Source organism: Armigeres subalbatus, chromosome 3 (assembly GCF_024139115.2).
Source record: "Armigeres subalbatus isolate Guangzhou_Male chromosome 3, GZ_Asu_2, whole genome shotgun sequence".
Lineage (NCBI taxonomy): Eukaryota > Metazoa > Arthropoda > Insecta > Diptera > Culicidae > Armigeres > Armigeres subalbatus.
In genome coordinates, this window is record NC_085141.1 from 94,845,791 (window position 1) to 94,870,777 (window position 24,987).

A 24,987-nucleotide genomic window follows, 5' to 3' on the forward strand; every position below is an offset into this window, starting at 1 on the left:
ATTCGCTCTTTTCGGGTTAAAGGAGCACTGAGTGTGGCATAAAGCAATCATCATCGTCATCGAACAACGTTATTTTTGTATCGTTGCTGAACGGACGACGCTTGTGAAAAACTATCTTTTAGATCTCATGATTATTAATTGCTAATCTTGTAATGTCAAACCGAATATGCTAATAATCGAATATTAAAAATATTCGAAATATTGTTTAACCATCTTCTGTTACTGTTTACTAATACTCCTCATGCTTCTCTCATCGGCGTGCTACTCTACACCCCCTGCCAACCATAAACAAATTCTTCCAACTGATGCTTGAACATTCACAGCAAAAGCAATCATTACAACGCAGATGATCACCCCACCAGCAAAGAGCATTCCTCCCGTCGCGTGCGTTTGCCGAGAGAACAAAATGACTGATCCGACCAATCACCGCCCAGGAAATAGTGGCGTGATGTTTACGTCACCACGGCCTCTTGCGTTCCGAGTCACCAGTCGCACATGGAACACGCGGCGACGCTTGCAACGCTTCCAACATCTCCTGAGAGCGAGGCGAGAGAATCCACGCGAAGGCCGAAAATTCTGTTCCGCAACGAATTTTCTTCAGATCCGCCTTAGCAGAAAATCGCATAACCATTCAGTTCCGCCCTGTATGACACAAAATATTATCACTCACTTTATCAGAAAAATACGGCCACTACAATATTAGTTAAACAAAGGAGATAACACTAATCTTTTCCATTGATAAAACACGATCCGTTATCTCGCGAGTAACTTTTCTTGCGGGACACTTTCGCGGGTATCGATTTTTGTTTGAATCGAATGACGTTTCTTTTTTTCATTCCTTTTCTCTGCGTTTTCGCATCCCACTGATAAAAATATGGCTGATGCATTACCGCAAATCACTCAGAAAAAAATCAGCAGGGTTGTGTACAAGACACGACCGCCCAACGTAAACTACGAAAAACCTTTTGGACCAATTATTTTCAATAGTCCAATTTGTTTTCAAGAATACGCATTTCCAATAAGTAATAACAACAAATCCAAAGTCAGAATGTTGCGAACTTTACTTTTCAACGCAATCATATTCAATTCTGCACAGTTTGTCGGAGAGAGACGTTGCAATAAATTTATTCGCAGACGATGGCTGAAAATTTCTTCACTATGGTCAGAGTGTATGTAATTAAGAGTGGCGACATGTACCGCATTTGACAGGTCTCCTGCTCGTTTGGAACACGATTTCGTATGGGAATGACAGAGGATTTTTGTTCCAATTCTGACAGTGTCGCCACTCTTATGTCGAATTCGTTTTTAAACCTGGGTCAGTGCCAACCCGAACCCTGAATAAAAAAACATTTTCAGTTCCATCTGTCATTGGATATGTTGGTGTGCGTAGCATCGTGTTTGTTTTGATTCGAAACATGTGATCCAGGACATCCAGTGCACTGGCAGTGCGTTGGCGTTGACTAATCAGATCATGATAAATAAATGTGTTTAAGTGCGTGAACTGATTTTTGCGGATAGTGGAATTTACTTTTGGGTGGATATAAACAGGGAAACTGCTCCTGGAATTCATTTCATGGCTCCGATATTCATCCCATCAAAAACAAAGCAATGGAAAGGAATTTGGATTGTTTATTATTTTTGGGATTTTTCTCAGCAGTGAGCACAAATGTTGACAAAAAGAGGCGACGAAATTGGTGCTGCATTTTTTTGTTTCCCGTTGAGATGAATATATGTTCAGTGAGATGTAGATCGGAACAGTTCCCCTATTTAATTATATTCAAAAATCCCGTGCACATTTTTATACCAAGAATTCCGTATTTTCCGTATTTCCGTAAATTCATCTATTTCTGCAAAAGTTTTTTTTTCGGAGAACACTCAGAAGCATGTAATAAAAATTCTCCCGGATTCGCTAATTTTTTCTCCTCGCTACCTCTTCTGGTAAAGGTAGCCTCGCACCTCGGGAAAATTTTCCGCCGGATTTTGGGCTCCGTGCATTTTTAATTTTCAAGAATCTCCCGGAGGAATGGCTCAAGCTACTTCCGGGGGAATTTATGTACGAAACTTGCGGAGCAATTCCTGAAGGATACTTCGAGTAAGTTCCTGTATTCTAGAAGGATTTCCTGAAGGAATTATATTGTAGGAATTTCCAAATTAGTTCCTGGAGCAACTTCCAGAGAAAATCCTGGAACAGTATTCAAAGATATTCCTAGAGGAATTTTCAAAGGAATTCACCTCCCTTGGAAAAAATATGGAGGAATTCTTGAAAGATATCGCCAAAAATTCAAGAAAGAATTATTGAAAGAATTTCTGAAGTAATTTCTGGCAGAATTCTGAAGAAAATTCTGAAACGCACCAAGAGAAATTCTGAAATAGGCATAAGAAATAATTCTATTTGGTATTCCTCAAATATATTTTTCTGACAATTTTTAGCGGATTTTGTGAACGGGTTTCAAGGGGAATTCCCAAACTACATAATTCCATCCACCGACCTAATTTAGGACATCATCTGTGAGGAAAACTGAATGAACTTATGAATACATAACTTCCCTAACAATTATTTTTAAAACTGAATCTAGACAACATTACCGGATTAATTTCATTTTAAACTACAATAACAAATATCACAAAATTCCTCGAAAAAAGATTTTCAACGCGCATTTTATTTTAATTAACAGATAGTTTCGTTTCTCCCTTCTGCTTGTTTATTCCGCCCAGTCCCACCCACCCACGTGGTTTTGACAGTTGTAGTACAGTTGTATTGGTGAACCCGGTGCGAAACCGTGAAACAACACAGTGCGAACCCGACAGCTTTGGGGTTGGAACTAGTGCGAACCTAGTTCCAACCTGAGCGAATAAAAAAACACTTTGACAGCACTTAGGTTGGAACTGGTTCCAACCTAGGTTGGAACTTTTTAAAAACGAATTCGACATTAATTACATACACTCTGACTATGGTGGGGTCTTCATTGGTTTGGCTGGTGTCGGTGGAAAGTGAAATTTTTCTCTAGATTCTGAGATGAATTGACGAGTGCGATTCATAAATTCTGTGCGAAATCATGCGCGTAACAGTTTGAATTCATGGTTTTACACAGATTTTGTGAACTCCACTCAAACAACATAAAATGGGATATCAGAAAATCAAGTACATATCACAACACAATCTTTCTTCTATCAAAATATTTGGTGGCCCTGAAAAAGGGCCGTTTGTTTCTGTTGGTATGAAGCCATTTGAAGTGATGTTCATCGCGTGCCGGTGAATGTAATCACCTAGATGATATATCTGATAATGGTGGTCCTTCAAAGTGACGTCTGTCGGGTTGGTCCGTTGAAAGTGATGTTGAGCACTGCTCTGACGGTGTGCTTCTGACCAGTAAACATACACCAACGGCAGGAAAATAGTTGAACTGCTGAATGTCCAGGCAAGAAAAGACATCCTTCGGAGGGCGTCACATGGAGCACCAAAACTCACAGTATGGAATTGCTTTATTGATTACAAGAAATCAGCTCTTCCGCGCGCGCGAGCCATTTCGTGGTACCACGAGATGTCGCGGAGAGCAGACCGTGGTACTGTAGAGATTCGACGATTATGGTGCCAGTTGCTAGGTCTGTTCGAACCAAGAATAAATCAATAACTGACTTCGTTTCAGAGCTGTCTAACAAATCTTTTCACACGCCTGCTATTCATTAGTGTTGTTGAATCATCATGGATATATCGTTTCTATAGAGATATTTAGCTAATAAACGGTTCTTCTCTTATTCCCAACAGGTACCACCTTCGGCATCGGCGGAGCTCCTACCGGAAATTTTATTCCCGGCGATGGTGTGGGTCGCAAGGTCGTCGTCATTAACATTAGCAGTGCTCAGATTAAATTTTCTTGTATGAAGTAGGGGGAATGACGACTTTGGCAGGTTTTGTTCTATTATTGTCAGGGGTTTTTTGTTGGCCAAATTTTATGAAATTTGGCCACAATATTCTTCGATATGCAAAGAATGCTTAGGCCAAATTTGAGCATAATTAGTTACAGAAAACCCCCCTGACAATAATAGAACAAAACCTGCCACAGCCGTTATTTCCCCTACTAACGATTGGCTACCATCAATGAAAGTAGCTCTTAAGTCACAACTTGAGGCGAGATGAATTTTGATCAAAGTAAAACTTAATTGCTTGGTGATGGCAGATTGTTTTCCGTCGGTAGTAGAATCACGAGAGCACGATTCAGAGAAAGACTTATAATTTTAGTAGATATTCATCCATGCGAAAACATTTTTGCAGCTTCTCCGTTTGACGCGCGCTCGTGATTCTACATACATATAGAAAACATACGATGATTCAACTCATCCATGAGTTTTTAGGTGCTGAGTTGGGCTTGATTTGAATCGTCCATGAGTTTTTACCACAATAGATCAAACCACAGGCGTTATCGCTGGAACCGCGCTGGTCCGTTCTCCGTGACATCCAGAAGGAAAATGACGCGCGCACGCGAAACACAGGAAAAAGTCCCAGAATACACAGGGAAAACGAAGCAGTGGATCAAAAGGCTGAACGGAACTGAATTTTTCACCCGGTTTGGAAAGAAATAACATTTTCAACAGTTTAACGTTGATAATCAACAGTATCAATAAAATTGGCAAATTGCTGGACAGTTTCCGAATCTATTGATAAGCAAATCTCGAAAATCCATCGAAAGATAATAGCGTCTTTATTAGCGTTTGAAATTTTTTCCTAATTTCGTGACGGTCTCGAATTTTGAAATTTCGGTTTTACACCCTGTATCTGAGTCTTCCCCTTAGACGTAGTTAACGTCAAAATGCGCGGGCAAAAAACACGTCCGTACGTGCTGCTGTCTCGAACTGAAAAATGAGCCACGCGCGCGGAGTAGAGCAGTTTTCTTATAATCAATAAAGATGGCTCATTAATCCCGCCTCTTTGTTGTCCGGTATGACTGCAAATATTGTGTAACCGTCAAACACTCACCAAAGGGGCGTGGCTACAGGTTCAACTTTACAAGGAAGCAGCTTTTCCGCGCGCGCGAGCCATTTCGTTCGAGATGTCGCGGAGACCAGACCATGGTACCACCTTCGGCATCGGCGGAGGTCCTACCGCATATTTTATTCCCGGCAATGGTGTAGGTCGCGCGGTTGTCGTCGTCAGCATCAACAGCACTCAGATGGAATTTTCTTGCGTGTTTCTCTACGATGGCGGCTATGGTGGTGTATATTTCTGCAACGGTGGCGTCTGAAGTATCATCGATTAGCTGTCATCAGTGAAAGCAGCTCTTAAGCCATAATTTGAGGCGAGACGAAGTTTGATCAAAGTTCATATTAAACTGATATTTTCCGGATAGTTTCCGTCGGTGGCGGAATCACAACCGTGCGTCAGGTACGCTACAAAAATTTATTCGCATGAATAGCATCAATACCAGTGAAATTTCCCGTCAAGATTATAATTTGAGTAGATAAACTGTTACTTGTTTCATGTTTAATTTCCATCCCTGGGAATACATTTTTGCAGCTTCTCCTTCTGACGCACGCTCTTCGTTCCCACCGATGGCGTAGGTAGCGCTCGTAACAGGATCATCGCGACAGAGAATCCAACGATGGCAATATGTTGCAGTGTAGCGGTAAAATCGTAGAGCCAGCATCTGCATTTAAGTGAAATACTCTGGTGATATTCTGACTATCGAATGGTTGCTGTTGTGTTGGTGATTAGGAATCCGCATGATCTGAAATCTGTCCTTTTCAGGGCATTAAATTTTTCATTGGAGGAATTTGGTTTGTTTGAGAGTAAATTCATGAGATTGTTGCGTTAAATCGGCAGCAGTTACGCAAAAATTCATTAGATTCAATCCATCATTTTACTTCTGCAGAGTTAGTGATTAAAAATCCATCGAAAGATAAAGACGCTATTAGCGTTTGGAATCTATCCTAATTTCGTGACGGTCTCGAATTTGGAAATTTCCGTTTTACACCCTGTATCTGAGTCTTGCCCTTAGACGTAGTTTACGTCAAAAAGTTATTTCAACTTAATCTTCCTCCCAAACATAATGGTGGTCCTGAAAAGAACCGATTTATTTCCACTTATGTGCCTCAACAGCACGGCGTTGATTGCCAGATTCAAAGATGCTGTTGGGAACACGGATGTAAATATGTACTGCTGTTGCCACGACCGCCACCACCACCCAACGAAAAATTTCTCCGCATCATCACTCATAAATCTCAATCAACGAGCCCTCCCGTGCGAACGAAATTATCTGTGGAATGCATCACGCTTGAATTTGTAATGCTAAAACGCATCATTCCGCAAAACATCATTTTGGTTTAAATCGCATTCGAAATTAATTTGGGGGCAATTTATTGCTTATACATGAAAGAGTGTCTAATATTTTATGCGAGAAACGTCAATTCACTGTTTTTAACAAAGGAGAACAAAAGAAAACATACGATGATTCAACTCATCCAGGAGTTTCAAAGGTGCTGAGTTGGGTGCGTTTCAACTCACGCTTGATTAGAATCGTCCATTAGTTTTGAGTTTTTACTACGACAGACCAAAACACAGACGTTATCGCTTGAACCGCCCTGGTCCGTTCCCCGTGACATCCAGAATGAAAATGACGCGCGTACGCGAAACACGGGGCTTTTTATACACAGGGAAGACGAAGCAGTGGATCAAAAGGCCCGTACCTTACTGCAATCTGATGTCCGTGTTGGGAATTTATGAACGGAATTGAATTTTTCACCCGATTTGGAAAGAAATAACATTTTCAATAGTTTAATATTTAATTTCATTTTCCTACCTCTGAACTGTTGATTTGATGCACTGCTCGATTGCCACTAGCAGATTCATCTCATTTCACGCCGTTGTTTTCCACTCAATTTCAAGCTAAAACAAATGTATCCTTTCAAAATAAATACTTTCATTTTTTTTAAGTTCATTCCACAAATATGAATCATTTCTAGACCAACATTTGAAAAGGGCGGTATTCCATTAACATGAAACCGAGAAAATTGCTCTCCAAGTTTCGCGCTTGTAAATCAATTCCTATTTTGTGAATATTCAATAAAAATTGAATTTTTTGCATATTATAGATGAAAACTACCTTTCTCTTCGATGTGCTGTGCCAAAATATGCAGCCAAGTGTATATTAGCTTCAGAAATGGAAATTACATGCACTACGTCCAAAATCAAAGTCTCAATGAAAATACGCCATGGAAATTAGTCCTGTTACCAACTGCCTGTGTTGTTCCGCCCAACGTTTCACCGATAAATTGCCTACTTTTAGGTTATTTCTGTACAGCTTGAATTGCGTAGCACGTTATTCTCAAGAAATAAACCAATTGAAACATTAATTTCCAAACTTTTCATCATAGATTAGGAGAAAAACAGGTTTGATTTGGGGCCACGTCTGTATTTTCTATATTGGGGTACATTTTACGATTGCGAAAAATTGAAAAACATCACGAAAATATGATAGACTTGAACGTTAATATCTCAGCCGTTTCTCGATGGATTCTCTATTTTCTTGGACCATTCGATCAAGGAAGAGTCAATTCTTCATATCCAATGTAATAAATAAAGTATATTGATAATTATTTACTATCCAGCTTTTTACGCTGGCCATAAATCAACTATGGTAATAAAGATTTGACACTAGCTGTGTACAATTCTTATGGCACAATTATTGTTGCCTAGGTTTCATTCTAAACTGTTTACGAGGCGAAAATTTTCTGCATGTTTATTTGGAAAAGTATCCTAATTGGAACCTAACAAGCCGTCCTTAATTAATTAATTATTTTGGCATGCATTTATCTTTGTTTTTGTTATTTTAGGTGTATTGTAGTACGCAAAATGGTTTTACTGACTGGGTATATAACTCGTAAGGTCAAGGATTTGGGATCTTGAGGTTGTTTGAAGTAGACTTCTCTCACATATCAGATTAAGGATACGTTCATTGGACGAGAGCTGTTTTATTTGTTTTATTTGTCATTGGTGTTTCGCTGGCGTTTTACAGGAAAAGCGTTACCTGAGGGCCTGATAAAGGTAACTCCACATCTTAAGCTGATCCACGAATTTTATTCCAATGTATTTTGAAAGGGGAGGGATGCACGTAATACCGCCACGGAAAATTGGACCAAAATCCGGTAAAAATGTCCCGAAGTGTGGGGCTACCTTTAGGGCTATGGTCTCTAAATAAACTACCACTTCGAACTTATTCACGTGGGTTTATTCATGAGGTTTTGTGGCGAGTAATAGTAGAACGGCAAGGAACTGGAGATTGTTTGAGTCTAACCAATTATGAATGCTGAAATATGGTGGGCAAAGCTACCAGCTATTCCCATGTCATTAAGATAGATATACATCCATGGTGTTCTCGTTCATGCCTTCCTAAGCTACTGGTAATGGACTAAATAGGTCCTCAGAGATTATTATAATTAATAATTATGGTCGATGTCGTATCCTTTCACTACAAGCTTGTTTTAAAAGTTGGATCTTGAACTTATTTCAGCGAGTTTGTCAGAATGTCCCCCATTTGTATAGTAACAGCTTCCGAAAGACGTTCAAGTTCAGAGGTAACACTAGTACTGGATAACTCCAATCTACAAAGTGAAACGAAAAAACGGTAGACTGTCTGTTTCAATATGATTATCTGGAGGTGAAATGAAGCTAGTCATCTAGAATCAGGGATCGTTAAAAAAACGCAGAGGGATGGTGGAACTCAATTTAAAATGATTAAAATTTGTGGATATTTTTTACAACCGGAAAAAATGGAAAGTAGTCACTGTTTTCAGTCAGAGGACTGTTTTGGCACTCAATCCAGAACTTTGAGCAGCCATATGAATGTCCTCTTTCTCTGCATTTATGTACCCTGACCTTTTCTTTGCCCTTTACGGTTTGCCCTTTTGGTTTAATACCATTAATTTCACCATGCTCCGGCTAACCTGGCTTCGGCTCACGCTTCGAATGATCATCGATCTAAAAAAGAAATAGTCAATACGCGGTAAAATATAAAAAAATATGAATAATAGGTAAAATAGGTGGTCATTAGGTTTCAAAACAAAGTCAATTTTTTGACGTTTTAGTTGTTCAGCTAATCCCGAGCAATCTACGAAGGTTACTAGGATGATAAATACTATAAAATCCGTACACAGCAGATGTCAAAATGAATTACCATAGTTGACCCGTTGCTATAATAAAAAGCTGGATTGATAATTTTCTAACAGTTTCGCAATGGGTTTCGGTGAATCAACCAAACCTATAAGTGCATCGCCTTGAAGTCAAATTAATGCAACAATAAGTTTAGTTTGAATCCTCAGTTTGCAGCCGTAAGCCTTCAGCATTGATTACGGTTGTTGGAAGTAGTTGCTGTAGAAAGTTCAAACGCACCGGTACCGAGGGTTAATGCTGTGACTTTGAGAAGAGTAAAATATCATTGTACTAAAGACACACAAACTAAAATAGCAGCTAGCAGAAGAATGAATTCTGTCATCCAAAGAAAAAGTAGAATCATGAAAATAATTTCACAGCGAGGTATGGGATGCAGCTTTCAAGATAATTTTAAAAATTTCAAAATGAAATTTATTTACAAATAATTTATATCATGAGGTTATAATTTTAATTATCTACTTTATTCATAAATTAATTTGATTGTTAATGACAATGAAGTTTTTTCTTGAAATGATTCCGGAGATGGTACTACTTTTATTCTTTATTAAATTTCTAATGAATCATTTCCAAAAAATCTCTGTTTGTAATTTTTAAAATTATTTTCAATTCCATTGCCTATACCTTGCTGTGTTAAATTTCAGTGATTCTACTTTTCCTCTGATGACAGCGTTCTTCCACTTCACCTCGCGTATTACATACATGGTTCTGCATCGCTTTTGGGTACAACCCCATTGGGCTGCACCTTTGAGTTTTTATATCGTTTTACAATCGATTTTATTAATTCAAATTAAACTAATATAAACAGGATATGGTGAATCACTTCTAGGAGTGACTGATTCTTAAAAAACGTCTCTCCAATAAATGGTCTTAAAGCTTGCCTCAACTCGGTATAGGTACTGATCCACTCACTGAAAGGCATTAGTAATGATGCGAGTGTTTCATTTTACATGACCTGACTGAAGTAGATTTGCTTCCAAATAGTTTCATGTTACATATGCACAAAACAGCTATAAATATACATTTTTTAGGTTTCATAACGAAAATGCGCTTTTGTTAGGTGTCCAGTAAGGAACCAAAGCAGAAATTAATAAAATCTATTTAATTATGATTTTAATGCATTATTAGGGTTTAATAGAAACAAACGTGGTATCTAATCACTTCTATGCTATTCCACTGTACACATTGAACAACAATTTGAAGGTACAGAGCTCTCGCGGGAGCCTGCATCTAATTATTTTCGAAAGGCGTATTTCCACTATAAACCTTTCAACAGGCTGATGTACGCGCCATAACAGCAACAGCTCCAGCAAAAGGTAGGAAATCCTTGTTTCGTATTTCTCATTAAAATATTGATTATTACAGCAAATATAAGTGAAAATGCAATAAATATTGACTCAATATAAAGGATAGAGTAAAACCTACCTTATTCACACAAATTTCGCTAAGTTCCTATGCTTTTGAAAGAATAGCGTAAGAACCATGTTTGGTGAATATAACCAGGATGGAAATCCGCCATTTTTCAAGTATCTCAAAATAACTTTTACTGATAGAAAATATTATTTTTTTCATTACTATGGGCTAGTTTGTACCATCATCTATGCATTCAAACGAAAAACTGCAATGTTTACATTTTGGCTGTTCCGCCCTTTTCAAATGTTGGTCTAGATTTTATGCCTTGGAAAGGCCAAATGCGTGAACGATACTCGTTATTTCTTGTCGAAATTGCATGCAGAATATTTCCCAGGTACTCAGTAGTCGTTCGTAATAAACTACAGGCGGTGAAAGTTATTTCATGAAAATCAATTTTGTTTTGGTATTTTCATGAGTTCTATAAATTAATCGGCACGTTGAAAATTTAAGCCAGCAGACAAGAATATAAAATCAATTTTGTTTTTGGTATTATTTACGAAAATAAAAAGAATGACAATTTTTTTTGGGGTGACAAAATCGGGTCGGAAACGTGACAAAATCGGGTCGAAAACGTGATAAAATCGGGTGTGGACAAAATCGGGGGTAGACAAAATCGGGGAGTGACAAAATCGGGTCAACACTGTTGTTCCAAGAACAAAAAGGCGGTTTTCTTCCGAAATCTTTTTAGCTGACGCAAACTCTCGATTGGTGCGAAATAGCTTAAAGCTGAAATTTATTGAAGTATCAAGTAAAGTAACAATGTGGAGAAAACATTCTACTTACAAATTTCGGTAACAGGTCGTACAATTAAATTCAAGTAGACTCTGCTTATCTTGCTACGATTATCTGTGATATTAGATTTAGGTTATGTTTAAGAAATTCTAGTCTAGTCATTTAAGGTAACTCACTGTGATACAAGTTGTGATAAATCTAGTATTAAGTTGCACAATATTGCTCGCCACTAAAATTCAACTTTAGATCTATTTTAAATTAAAGGAGTAAGAATTATTTATTTTAAATGAAAAGAATTTTGCTCCTGAACTCACAATTCAACTCCATGCACATCTTTAGAACGGGAAATAATACCTATAATGCCGATGACATCCCACGTCATCTTCGAAGACGTCAACGTATGACGTTCCAGCCTGTTGGGCTGCGTTTACACAGTTAGGCCGGGGTCACCCTGCTCAACCGTGCTGGCAGCAACAACTGTATTACCAATTAAAGTGTCATATTGTTGTTCCAATAGACGTACAATAAAGTCTATTGCCAGTAAAATGTTGGCATTATAATAAATTCAATTGTAATGTAAAATTTGTTCGAGAAAAAATCGATTTTTATTGTAAAGATACCATAACAACTCCTATTTTCTATTGTCATTTACAATAGACTTCATGGTGTGAAACAATATTCTTCAATGTTATTCTATTGTGAGCAAGAATAGAGTTACTGTTACAATAATTTCTATTGTAATTCTTTTGGGATTTTTACTAGGGATATTAATCGATCAATCGGGATTTTACGACATCTCTAGTTACTCCCCCTGCGAAAAACACGGATGACTTTGTCAAAACTTGTGGCAACGCAACACTGCAAGAAGTTCATCCAGGGATGCCAGACATACAGACATGTCTGTATTTATACAGACATTTTGTCTTGCATACAGACATCATACAGATTACAGACATTATACAGACTTTTGATTGAAGTTACAGACTTTTACAGACATTCGAAAACATTGGGCTGCCCATAGTTTCCTTTTGGGCTTTCCAATTAAACCATTCTAGTTTCAAACAAAATTATTATACGGATTTCGTAAGGATTTCTATAACGTTCCGAAAAGTATCATTTTGGAATTCCGAGAGGCGCCTTTTGGGCTTCGGAACAGATTTTTTTTAGAATTTCAAACGGAAAGTTTTTTTGTTTCTTTTCGATAACCTAAAAAGATTCTATTCAGAAGTCCAAATTCAATTCTGAAACCCAAAATGATCCCGTTCGAAAGCCCAAAAGGATTCCATTAGGGTGCCCAAAAGATATCCGTTCGTACGGATTTCCGAACAGAATTATGCGAACTTCCATACGTAATCCTACTGAGTCTAATGTCTTCCGAACGAAATCCTTTTGGACTTTCCAAAGAAATACTTCTAGACTTTTGATTGGAGCGTTCTTGGCTTCTGAACGGAATCTTTTTCTGCTTCTGGACAAGGGATTCCCATTAGAATACTTAAGGGATTTCCTACCGAAGCCCTAAAAGGATTTTACTCGGAACTGCAAAAGGAACGATTCGAAAACCCAGAAGAGTTATTTCCGAAAGCCAAGAAGAACTCAGAAAACAAAAAAATCTTGGTTCGTAAATCCAAATAATTACTTTCTCTTGGTTTCTGAACGAAATAATTTGGGATTCTGGAAGGAATTCTTATATTTCTGAATTCTTTTGAGTTTCCGAACGGAACCTTGTTAGGCTGCTGAACGAAATTATTTTGGACTTTACTTTCAAACGGATTCCTTTTAGACTTTTGAAAGGAATTCCGAGTGAATTCGAGATTTTTTCTCATTCTGTACAAGGGATATCCTTTTGGGATTCCGAAGTCTTGAAAGATTCCGTTTGGAAGCCAAATGTATTTTAATCGAAAGCGCAAAAAGAGTTCCGCTCGGAAGCCCAAAAAAGTTTGAAAGACAATGTTCTCCGTTTGTAAATCCAAAAGATGTCCGTTCCAAACGGAGTTATTCCTTGTGCCTCTCTTTCGAACCAAACTCTGTCGAGCTTCCCAACGGAAGTTAAGAAATTGCGTAAATATTATCAATTTATGCTAAAGTAACAATAAACATATTGATAAGAACATTATTCAAAGATTTTTAGTGGAATATCTTCACTTGTCATAAGACGAGATAGTATTACATATCCCATTTAATTCCACCACTTGTTTGTAAACAGTCACTTCAAGAATACGTATTTCGCCCTCAACAGCAACTTACTTGTCTTAAATATCTTGTACTTGACTTGACTAAGAGTTACACCGACTTTTTGATTATTGAAATATTGATGTTCTACATTGTCAAAAGTGCATGGTTTTTGAATAATTTTATTATTCCGGTACCTTTTAAACTCCATAAGCTCCATACAGACAAATACAGACATTTTGCTGAGATTGATACAGACTTATGAAAATTGTATCTGGCATCCCTGAGTTCATCCACACTCACATTCGATGTTCATCCGCAGTTTGTTTTGGCATGTGTGAAGAGGTTATCTGAAAACTTCCTCTGACGAAAATCGCTTCTTTCTACCTTACGAAGATAAGTATAAATAAAATAAAATCACTGTCGGAGATATCCGGAGTACGCCACAGTAGATAAGCGCATCCTTTCCCGGACCAAGAGAATGGTATTCTACTTCACGAGCAATGTTGTCCAACCGCCGGTGACCCTCTTCATGGGGATTGATAAGTACGAAAGTGAGTATGATGATTTTCATGTAAGAGAGTTGTTATCATCACTAGTATTTAAATAAATTATTGATAAATAACTATTTTAGACGAAGAGCTAATCAAATGGGGCTGGCCGGAAGACGTTTGGTTCCATGTGGACAAAATGTCCTCAGCGCACGTATATCTTCGACTGGCACCGGTAAGTCAAAGTTTAACTCCTGGACGAAATCTGTTCACGATGAATTCTTTGATAGGGGCAATCATTGGACGATGTGCCGGCGACCGTACTCGAGGATGCTTGTCAGCTAGTCAAAGCTAACAGTATTAATGGCAATAAAATGAATAACATTGACGTCGTTTACACGATGTGGGAAAATCTTAAGAAAACGCCGGCCATGGAAGTGGGTCAGGTGTCGTTCCACAAAGATAAAGACGTTCGCAAAATGCGCGTCGAGAAGCGAGTCAATGAAATCGTGAACCGGCTAAACAAAACGAAGCGAGAGGAACATCCGGACTTCCGGGCGGAACGTGAGAAGCGAGACGCCGAAGAACGAGCGGACAAAAAGCGTGCGGCCCGGGAGGTACGTGAGAAGGAAAAGGAAGAGGAGAAACGACGAAAGGAAGAAGCGGAAATGAGGAGCTACAACTCGCTGATGAAGTCGGAGAACATGACCAGCAACTACGATGCAGGGAATGATTCGGATGAGTTCATGTGAACGATGGCCAGTTGGTGGGAAGGATTATAAATTATTATCGTAAACTTTTTTTCAACCTGTACGCGACTAAGTACATTTGAATGGGAACTGTATCAAATTTAAATAACGACAATTACATTACAGTCGAAAAATACTAATAAATATGAATGCCGAAGAATAATAAAATTCAAAGTTGAATATTAACTGCAGCTAATGCATCCACAATCCATTGAGGTATTTGTTCATCTGAGAAACGTTCCTTCATGTAGGATTCGACAAATTGTGGGAAGGTGTCGGCTTTGATATGCTCTCGCATTTCGTTCATCAGTTTGAGCTAAAACGATATAAAATAAAATTGTTCAAAAGCGACGCAGAATCCCTACATATTACTATTTAATCAAATGTTCTAACATATCAGTCTTTTCCCTAACCTGATCAGGATGAGCAAAACATTACGCACATATGTGTTCGATTCACATACACACTAAACAAAGCCCTTGTGGTTGATCGACTAAAACTGGATAATAAAACCCAGATCAATCCACCTAGCGTTGGTGGTGCCTTTCTCGCGCATTAAAATAATAAGAAAAACACATAAGAGAGATAGGGGGATAGATTTTACTTTTTCTTTCAATTTATATGCATTTGCGGTCATTTGAATGTATTGCTGCAAGCTTTAAAAAAAAAAAAAAAATTTTCTCGTTTTTGAATTTTTTTTTCCAAGGGGGGACCCTTGGCAGAAAAACAATGTTTTTTCAATAACTTTGGAACGCAATGACCGATCAGGCCAACTTTCAATAGGAAACAACTAGACCGCAATCCGCGTCGACTGCAACTTGTTGCGAGCAAATCGAATAATGCTAACTACCAAAAAGTGTGTCTCACATTTTTGTACACACACACACACACACACATACATACACACATACAGACATCACCTCAATTCGTCGAACTGAGTCGATTGGTATATAACACTATGGGTCTCCGAGCCTTCTATCAAAAGTTCGGTTTTGGAGTGATCCTATAGCCTTTACGTATACTTTGTATACGAGAAAGGCAAAAAGGGATTTTGTTGTCTTTCTTATAGACTTGCAGCACGAGACTGACACGTCTCTATCCAGAGGGATTGGTTAGAGCGCTGCACGAGAATGACATCGAATAATTCAAATTTCTAGAAAGCTCGTAAAGCACTAGCAAATATGTATAACAAACCCAGATTAATCCACCTAGCGATAATGATGCCTTTCTCGTGTATTATAAAAATAGTGTTATGTCCATGGTCTTCTTCTTATTCTTCTTCATTGGCATTATATCCCTCAGTGGGACATTGCCGCTTCGTGTTCATTAAGCACTTCCACAGTTATTTACCGCGCGGTTTCTAAGCTAAGTGACCATTTCTGCATTTTTATATCATAAGACTAACACGATGATACTTTCATGCCAGGGAAGTCGAGACAATTACAAAACTGCAAGCCACAATAGCGATGGAAAACGTAGACGAGAGATGATAACACTCTAAAATGATTCAGAGATAATACCAAATCAAAACTAATTGAAAGTGTCTCATGTGATCAATGTACAAAACGTACCGAGTGCTCCCTAAAAAGTTCTCTCCAAAGCCGAAATTTCTATCGAATTTACTCACCTGAAATGCAACATTGTGAATACTAATAATGCTGCAAGCAACCGGTTCTATCGTTACGATGTGATGCAAATACGACCGAGTGTAACCTTTGCACGTCGAACAGTCGCACGTCTCATCGATAGGTCTCATATCGGTTTTGAAGCTCTGCTGCTTCAGATTCATTTGTCCTCGTCGCGTCAAGGCACACCCGAATCTAGCCGTTCTAGTCGGGTAAACACAATCGAACATATCGATGCCCAGTGCCACACAAACAACCAAATCCGCGGCGAATCCAACGCCCATCAGATATCGAGGTTTGTTCTCCGGTAAAAGATCCGTGCACAGATGCACCGTCTTCCAAAACTCATCCTTACTTTCACCGCCACTCAGCCCCCCTACAGCGTATCCTCGTGTATTTCTTTTGGCCAATTCTGCCGCGCAAATCTTCCGCAATTCAGGCTGCAGCCCACCCTGCACAATCGGGAAAATGCTCTGCTCGTCGTCCCTGGCATGGGCCGATATGCTTCGATCCAGCCAGCGAATCGTCCTGTGCATCGCTTCCTCCACTCTTGGCCCGGTGGTTGTAGTCTTCACCACATCGTCCAACTGCATCATTATATCCGCTCCGATAGCGTTCTGGATCTCCATCGACCGCTCCGGAGTTAGCATGGATTGGCTCTTGTCGTACGGCGATTCAAATTTTACCCCTTCTTCGGTTATCTCCGCCAGCTGCAACAGTGAAACCATTTGGAAACCGCCAGAATCGGTCAACAGCGCCTTTGGCCATCCCATGAACTTATGCAACCCGCCAACTTTTTTCAGCACCTCCGTTCCAGGACGCATCCCTAGATGGTAGGTGTTCCCTAGCATTATCTGACACCCCAGATCAAGTATCTGATCCGGGAGTAATCCTTTCAAGGTACCCTGAATTAAAAACTCATTCCAAATTAAACCATTCCCTATCACATTGCGCAAATGTACTCACCTGCGTTCCAACGGGCATAAACACCGGTGTATCAACATCACTGTGCCTCAAGCTCATCACACCGACGCGGGCTTTCGTTGTTGAACATTTGGCTTCCACTCGATACCGAAGCGGCGGATCACCATCTGGTTGACTTGCACTGGCCATAATTGTTGTCTCACAATTCGTTGCGACGATTTTTCGAACTTGTAGGGATATTTGCTGGGATTGAAGAAACAACACACTACGCAGGAGCAGCATTCGCATCCTTTGCGTAGAGCGCAAAAACAGATGTTACCGGCTCGGCTTTTGGCTTTGAGGGCTTTGAGGGACTTTCGATTCGGGACAAAATGAATCAACACGTGCACGCTTCCCTAAGTTCATTCCTGAACCCCTGTGTAAAATAGATAGAATGTCAAAATGTATCTGCACCAGTGATGCCAGATGTCTTCAAATCAAATTAATTTGAAGATATTATAGGGCATCTTTAGTAGCCCAGCAAGGAAGGTTACTCTAACTTGAGCATAATGTGCATCTAACCTGTGAGATAGTTACACTAACATTCTCACTAACGGTTAGGGTAAAGTGAGGCTAAAGTTACGCTAGAATGACACACTTTTGTTAGGTATGTTTATGCGTGGTGCATAATTCCATCTAACCTGTTACACTCACGTTACATCAACGTTAGATATGTTTCGCTTTGGGCGGTTAGGCAGCGGTTAGGGTTGTTTCAAAAGGGTTTTCATGTTGATTTATTTACACCCAGCTGTCATCGGAGGCAGAATATATATGTACTAGTGAATGTACATATACATAACTGCCTCGAATGGCAGTTGGATGTAAATAAATTATTAATCAAAATCTTCGGGAACATTTCCCACATATTTTAATTGATTGATTAACATCCAACAAAATAAATACAATATATTATATTAAGGTAAGTAAAATAAACTATTTTTTTGGCTGCCTGTTCCGATATGCTGCTGTTTTGTTGATCCGGAGCGCTATTTTCCTCACCGGAAAACTTTTGAAGAAGACTTTATTTTTCCAGACTCCATCTGCCGTTCTTTCCATCCCAATGCGGCTATTTTCTTTCGCGCCGGAACAGTCTGTTCATCGCATGTCCACTTCCGAAGGAAACTATCAACAGAGCGGCGATCAATGCGGCTCTTCGAGTGGTAATGAAGAGCAGGAATAGGGCTAGGGCATGCAGTGAAGTATTTCGGTCATCGTCCGGAGCTCAGAAGATTGACGTTTGGAAATATGCCCTCATGATCCGGAATCGGCCTATCTTTGTCTGGCCTCTTGCAAGGCAGTACGAATGACTAATGTAGCAATGCAAATCAAATAAAACTAACCAAATATCTCAAATTAAAGGAAAGTCTAATTCTTAATGAACGCTGGGAAATTCTCCAGAAATCTGAAAATTTTGTGGGAATTCCTTCGAGAATTTATTCACTTCTGCAATTCCTCTAAGAAATTTTTCGGCAATTCCGTTAGGAATACTATTCTCGTTCAATTGATCAGGATAATTTTCTAGGAACTCCTTTCGGAAATTTCCTGGGACTTAGGGAGATGTTCTGGGAATTTATCCAGGTATTCCTAAAATGCTGCGAAAAATCCCCTAAAAATACCCTCAACATTCTTCTGGAAAGATCTCTTACAATTCCTCCTGCAGTTCCAAAATTACTGCAGAAGTTACTTTGCAGCGGTTTTTCTGGTAAATCTTTCGGAAGTAATTTCTCGAGGAGTTCCTCTGGGACTTTCCTCTAAGAATTTCCAGAAGACTTCTTGGAGTAATCCTGGCAGGAATTCCTCAAGTAATTCTTCCAGGAGTTCTCCTGGGAACTCTCTAGGGAGCTTTTCTGGGAACTTCTTCAGGATCTCCTCTGGGAACTTCTCCAGCAAGTCCATGGGGATACTCTATGAATTCTTCTAACAGTTCCACTGAAAGGTATCCCAAGAGTTCTTCGGGAAATTTCTCGAGGAGATTTTCTGATTATTCCTCCAGGAGTTCCACTGAGAAGTCTCCCAAGAGCTCTCCTGGAAATTCTTCCTGGAGTTCTGCTGGAAATTTCCCCAGGAGTTCCTCTGAAAATTCTTTCGGAAGTTTCTCTGGGAGTTCCTCAGGGAATTCTTCCAGACGATTCTCCGATTATTCCTCCAGGAGTTTTGCTTGAATTTTTTCCAAAAATTTATCTAAAATTTCCTCCAGGAGTATCAGTGATAATTCTTCGAGGAGTTCCACTGGGAATTCTTCCAGAAGTTCCTCTAGGATTTTCTCCAGCTTTGGGAATTCCGCCAGGAGATCCCCAGGGAATTCTTCCAGGAGATATTTTGAGAATTCTTTCGGAAGTTTCTCTGGCAATACCTCCAGGAGTATTACTGGGAATTCCTCCTGGAGGTTCTCCGATTATTCCTCCAGGAAGTTCTCTAATTAATCCTCCAGGAGTTCCGCTGGGAATTCCTAGAGGAGTTCCTCTGGGAATTCTTTCGGAAGTTTCTCTGGGAACTCTCTAGGAATTCCCCCTAGAGTTCTTCTGGGAATTCTTGCAGAAGTATCTCTGATTATTCCTCCAGGAGTTCTGCTGGGAACTCCCACAGGAGTTCCTCTGCCAATTCTTTCGGAAGTCTCTCTGGGAATTTCTCCAGGAGCTTCTCTGATTATTCCCCCAAAATTTCCGCTAGGAATTCTCCCAAGAGTTCCTCTGGGAATTCTTTCAGAAGATTCTCTGATAATTCCTTCAGGAGTTCCCCCTGAGAATTCCCTTGGGAGTTTCTCTGGAAATTACACCAGGAGTGTTTCCGAGAATTCCTCCAGGAGTTCTTCTGGGAATTCTTCCCGAAGTTTCCTTAATTATTTCTCCTGGAGTTTTGGTGGAATTCTTCCTGGAGTTCCTCGGAAATTCATTCGGAAGTTTCTCTCGGAATTCCTCCAGGAGGTTCTCTAATTATTCCTCCAGAAAATCCGCTGGGAATTCCTCCAGGAGTTCCTCTGGGTATTCTTCCAGAAGTTTTTCTAAGAATTCCTCCAGGAGTTCCACTTAGAATTCCCCTATAGGAGTTTCTCTGTGAATTCCACCAGGAGTTTTCAGGAAATTTCCCCAGGAGTTGAAATTCTTTCGGAAATTTCTCTGGGAGTTCCTCACTGAATTCTTCCAGAAGTTTCTCTCATTATTCCTCCAGGAGTTCCCCTGGGAATTCTTCCAAAAATTTCTCTAAGAATTCCTCCAGGAGTATCACTGAGAATTCTTCGAGGAACTCCACTGGGAATTCTGCCTTCGGAAGTTTCTTTGGAAATTCCTCCAGGGGTTCCTCTGGGAATTCCTCCAGGAGTTTCTCTGGGAATTCCTCCAGAAGTTCCTCTGGGAATTCTTCCAGAAGTTTCCCTAATTATTTCTCCAGGAGTTTTGGTGGGAAATCTTCCAGGAGTTCCTCTGGAAATTCATTCGGAAGTTTCTCTGGGAATTCCTCCAGGAGGTTTTCTAATTATTCCTCCAGAAGATCCGCTGGAAATTCCTCCAGGAGTTCCTCTGGGTATTCTTTCAAAAGTTTTTCTTAGAATTCCTCCAGGAGTTCCACTTGGAACTCCCCCAGGAGTTTTTTTGAGAATTCCACCAGGAGTTCTGTTGGAAATTTCTCCAGGAGTTCCTCTTGAAATTCTATCGGAAGTTTCTCTGGGAGTTCCTCAGGGAATTCTTCCAGAAGATTCTCTGATAATTCCTCCACGAATTTTGCAGGGAATTCCCCCCATTCTCTAAGAATTCCTCCACGAGTATCACTGAGAATTCTTCGAGGAATTCCACTGGGAATTCTGCCAGAAGTTCCTCTAAGATTTTCTCCACCGATGCTTTGGGAATTTTGCCAGGAGGTCCTAAGGAAATTCCACCAGGAGATCCCCAGGAAATTCTTTCAGGTGATATTTGAGAGATTTTTCGGAAGTTTCTCTCGGAATACCCCCAGGAGTATCACTGAGAATTCCTCCAGGGTCCCTTTGGGAATTCCTTCAGGAGGTTCTCTGATTATTCCTTCCAAGAGTTCCGCTGGGAATTCCCAGAGGAGTTCCTCTGGGAATTCTTTCGGAAGTTTCTCTGGGGACTCTCTAGGAATTCCCACAAGAGTTCATCTGGGAATTCTTCCAGAAGTATTTTTGATTATTCCTCCAGGAGTTCTGCTGGGAACTCCCACAAGAGTTCCTCTGGAAATTCTTTCGGAAGTTTTTCTGGGATTTCCTCCAGGAGCTTCTCTGATTATTCCTCCAGAAGATCCGCTGAAAATTCCTCCAGGAGTTCCACTTAGGATTACCCCAGGAGTTTCTGTGGGAATTCCACCAGCAGTTTCACTGAGAATTCTTCGAAGAGTTCCACTGGGAATTCGTCAAAAAATCCTCTAGAAATTCCACCAGCGACTCCTCTGGGATTTCCTCCATCACATGCTTTGGAATTTCGCCAGGAGATCCGCAAAAAATTCTCCCAGGAGATCTTCTGAGAATTCTTTCGGAAGTTTCGCAGATAATACCTCCATGAGTTTCACTGAGAGTTTCTCCAGGAGGAACTTCCGGAGGAATTTTCTAGTGGAACTACGAATTTCCTAGAGGAACTTCCGGGCGAATTAACTCCAGGGGAATCGCTGGAGGAACTTCAGGAGGAATTCCTGGAGGAACTTCCGGATGAATTTCTGGAGGAACTTCCGGAGGAATTTCTGGAGGAACTTTCGGAGGAACGTCCGGAGGAACTTCCGGAGAAATTCCTGGAGGAACTTCTGGAAAAAATCCTGGAGGAGCTTCCGGAGAAATTCCTGGAGAAACTTCCGGAGAAATTCCTGGAGGAACTTCCGGAGAAATTCCTGGAGGAACTTCCGGAGAAATTCCTAGAGGAACTTCCGGAGTAATTCCTGGAGGAACTTCCGAAGGAATTGCTGGAGGAACTTCCGGAGAAATTCCTAGAGAAACTTCCGGAGGAATTCCTGGAGGAACTTCCAGAGGAATTCCTGAAGGAACTTCCGGAAAAATTTCTGGAGGAACTTCCGGAGGAACTCCTGGAGGAACTTCCGAAGGAATTGCTAGAGGAATTTCCGAAGGAATTCCTAGAGGAACTTCCGAAGGAATTCCTAGAGGAACTTCCGAAGGAATGCCTAGAGGAACTTCCGAAGGAATTCCTAGCGGAACTTCCGGAGAAATTCCTGGAGGAACTTCCGAAGGAATTCCTAGCGGAACTTCCGGAGAAATTCCTGGAGGAACTTCTGGAAAAAATCCTGGAGGAACTTCTGGAAAAAATCCTGGAGGAACTTCCGGAGAAATTCCTGGAGAAACTTCCGGAGAAATTCCTGGAGGAACTTCCGGAGAAATTCCTGGAGGAACTTCCGGAGAAATTCCTAGAGGAACTTCCGGAGTAATTCCTGGAGGAACTTCCGAAGGAATTGCTGGAGGAACTTCCGGAGAAATTCCTGGAGGAACTTCCGGAGGAATTCCTGGAGGAACTTCCAGAGGAATTCCTGAAGGAACTTCCGGAAAAATTTCTGGAGGAACTTCCGGAGGAATTCCTGGAGGAACTTGCGGAAGAATTCCTGGAGGAACTTGCGGAAGAATTCCTGGAGGAAGTTCCGGAGGAATTCCTGGAGGAACTTCCGAAGGAATTTCTAGAGGAACTTCCGAAGGAATTCCTAGAGGAACTTCCGAAGGAATTCCTAGAGGAACTTCCGAAGGAATTCCTAGAGGAACTTCCGAAGGAATTCCTAGAGGAACTTCCGAAGGAATTCCTAAAGGAACTTCCGAAGGAATTCCTAAAGGAACTTCCGAAGGAATTCCTAGAGGAACTTCCGAAGGAATTCCTAGAGGAACTTCCGAAGGAATTCCTAGAGGAACTTCCGAAGGAATTCCTAGAGGAACTTCCGAAGGAATTCCTAGAGGAACTTCCGAAGGAATTCCTAGAGGAACTTCCGAAGGAATTCCTAGAGGAACTTCCGAAGGAATTCCTAGAGGAACTTCCGAAGGAATTCCTAGAGGATCTTCCGAAGGAATTCTTAGAGGACCTTCCGAAGGAATTCTTAGAGGACCTTCCGAAGGAATTCCTAGAGGAACTTTCGGAGGAACAGCCGGAAGAATTCCTGGAGGAACTTCCGGAGGAAAACTTGGAGGAACTTCCGGAGGAATTCTTTGAGCAATTTTCGGAAAAATTCCTGAAGAAACTTCCAAAGGAATTTCTGGAGAAACTTCTGGAGGAACTTCCGGATGAATTGCGGAAAAATCCTTTGAGGAGCTTCCATAATTCCTGGAGGAACTTTCGGAGGCATTCCTGAAGGAACTCCCGGAGGAATCCCTTAAGGAACTTCTGGAGGAATTTAAGGAGGAACTATCGGAGGAATTCCAGGAGAAACGGTGAAGTTTTAGTGCATGAAATGAATGTACGTGGTCCCACACCGCTGCCGTCGATTACCAATCATCGCAGGAAGTCGGTGAAATAATTACCGAACAATTCAGCTGTTGAGATTCCGGTGAACTGAAGCAAACTTCACCGAAATCTGTAAAATGATTTAAGTGTGAACGGTGTGACGCCATCACGCCGCTGCCGCTGGCTGAAAACGATCTAACACGCCACCGCCAATAAAATTTCAATCAACGGGTCTGATCAAATTAAATTAAAAAATTATAAAACAAAATAAATTGAGTTGAGATCTAACTCAGCTCATTTAAGCCCCAAACGCAATAGTAGCGGAACGGCGACGGAAACGGCAAATTTGACAGAAAATATATGGACTAACTGTCAAATATTGGCGTTTTCGTTGCCGTTCCACTGCATTGCGTGGGGGGCTTTATTACGCTATTGTTTCAAATTACAATTTGATGGAGTGGATTCTTATTCGGGAAATCCAGGATCCCTATACTAAATCGGTGTGAAGTTAATTATTTACGTATTCCATTCGCATCCAAACGCTCATCGTATTACTTTGCGTTTAAAATAGGTATCGTCTTGTCTATCTTTCCGGCGCTGGAATATACTCCATGATGTTAAAATTCCTTTTTAGCACGGGTAGAATGATCTGGTTGACTCATCCGGTTAATTTTAGTTTATGCCGGCATCTGTGAAAGACAAAGTCATCATGATTTCAATAATCTCACGGACATTACCACAGAACTTACCTAATTGTCGGTATCTGTTGTTGAAGGACTTTCCAACTTGTGCCGAGAACGCTGCAACACATGCATTCCGGAGGCAGGCATCATCACGGCCTCTGTTCACGGTCTTCATGAATTTTTATAAACAGCACTCACGCGATCAACATCATCGGCAGCTTGATCAGCAGCAGCAGCAACACATCCCTACGGTTTATTTGAATCCGCATGTTAAATCCAGCGATGGCAAATTGACCGCATCCGCCGTCAATGGGATTTGATCCGGCATCCATACGAACTCTGTAAATGACAAAGTTCTCAGCAATTCATTTATTATGAATATAAAAGTAATACAAAACTTACCCGGCACACGTCGTCGGAAGAAGCGCATCCTGACCGCGAGGACCAGATGATTCGTTGGAATGTCGATTCGTTTCAGCAGCTTCGAGAATATTTTTATTTTTTTTTCCCCAACACCTCAGCAGTGCGGCTGTATGCAAAAGCAAACTGGCAAAATTGAAAATAGACACGTACAAATACTATTGCAACAGCATAAAATCATAAAAATGTTTATGTATTTGCATCGCAACAT

At 40.4% G+C, this 24,987-nt stretch overlaps 3 protein-coding genes and 2 long non-coding RNA genes across 5 annotated transcripts in view; 2 read left to right on the forward strand and 3 right to left on the reverse strand.

The window, feature by feature from the left end:
* LOC134224919 (long-chain-fatty-acid--CoA ligase 4-like) overlaps positions 1-806 on the reverse strand; it is a 138,700-nt gene extending 137,894 nt beyond the window's left edge. Inside the window, exon 1 of the mRNA XM_062704575.1 lies at positions 671-806. The gene's annotated coding sequence lies outside the window, so the exon portion shown is untranslated. The remainder of the gene's footprint in view (positions 1-670) is intronic.
* A 12,981-nt stretch (positions 807-13,787) lies between these two features.
* On the forward strand, positions 13,788-14,921 carry LOC134225590 (coiled-coil domain-containing protein 25-like). Its single transcript, XM_062705786.1, has 3 exons — positions 13,788-14,028; positions 14,109-14,200; positions 14,256-14,921. Exons 1-3 carry the CDS (start codon positions 13,956-13,958, stop codon positions 14,715-14,717), a joined length of 627 nt encoding a protein of 208 aa, XP_062561770.1. The 5' UTR covers positions 13,788-13,955; the 3' UTR covers positions 14,718-14,921.
* On the reverse strand, positions 14,874-17,623 carry LOC134225589 (queuine tRNA-ribosyltransferase catalytic subunit-like). Its single transcript, XM_062705784.1, has 3 exons — positions 17,306-17,623; positions 16,342-17,244; positions 14,874-15,030 (listed from the first exon to the last, which is right to left on the reverse strand). Exons 1-3 carry the CDS (start codon positions 17,549-17,551, stop codon positions 14,884-14,886), a joined length of 1,296 nt encoding a protein of 431 aa, XP_062561768.1. The 5' UTR covers positions 17,552-17,623; the 3' UTR covers positions 14,874-14,883.
* A 150-nt stretch (positions 17,624-17,773) lies between these two features.
* LOC134219320 (uncharacterized) lies at positions 17,774-18,665 on the forward strand. Its single transcript, XR_009981540.1, has 2 exons — positions 17,774-18,221; positions 18,336-18,665. It is a non-coding gene; the product is annotated as an uncharacterized LOC134219320 (long non-coding RNA).
* A 4,654-nt stretch (positions 18,666-23,319) lies between these two features.
* Positions 23,320-24,884, reverse strand: LOC134221618 (uncharacterized). Its single transcript, XR_009982369.1, has 3 exons — positions 24,759-24,884; positions 24,423-24,695; positions 23,320-24,362 (listed from the first exon to the last, which is right to left on the reverse strand). It is a non-coding gene; the product is annotated as an uncharacterized LOC134221618 (long non-coding RNA).
* Positions 24,885-24,987: the final 103 nt, after the last annotated feature.

What these genes read in the sequence shown, in the direction of transcription:
- LOC134225590 (XM_062705786.1), top strand. Translation starts at nt 13,956, where the DNA reads ATGGTATTCTACTTCACGAGCAATGTTGTCCAACCGCCGGTGACCCTC. An exon ending in GGGGATTGATAAGTACGAAA is followed by an intron (nt 14,029 to 14,108) that starts GTGAGTATGATG and finishes TAACTATTTTAG; the next exon opens with ACGAAGAGCTAATCAAATGG. An exon ending in TATATCTTCGACTGGCACCG is followed by an intron (nt 14,201 to 14,255) that starts GTAAGTCAAAGT and finishes ATTCTTTGATAG; the next exon opens with GGGCAATCATTGGACGATGT.
- LOC134225589 (XM_062705784.1), bottom strand. Translation starts at nt 17,551, where the DNA reads ATGCGAATGCTGCTCCTGCGTAGTGTGTTGTTTCTTCAATCCCAGCAA. An exon ending in TTATGCCCGTTGGAACGCAG is followed by an intron (nt 17,245 to 17,305) that starts GTGAGTACATTT and finishes TTTTTAATTCAG; the next exon opens with GGTACCTTGAAAGGATTACT. An exon ending in TTCACAATGTTGCATTTCAG is followed by an intron (nt 15,031 to 16,341) that starts GTGAGTAAATTC and finishes ATATCGTTTTAG; the next exon opens with CTCAAACTGATGAACGAAAT.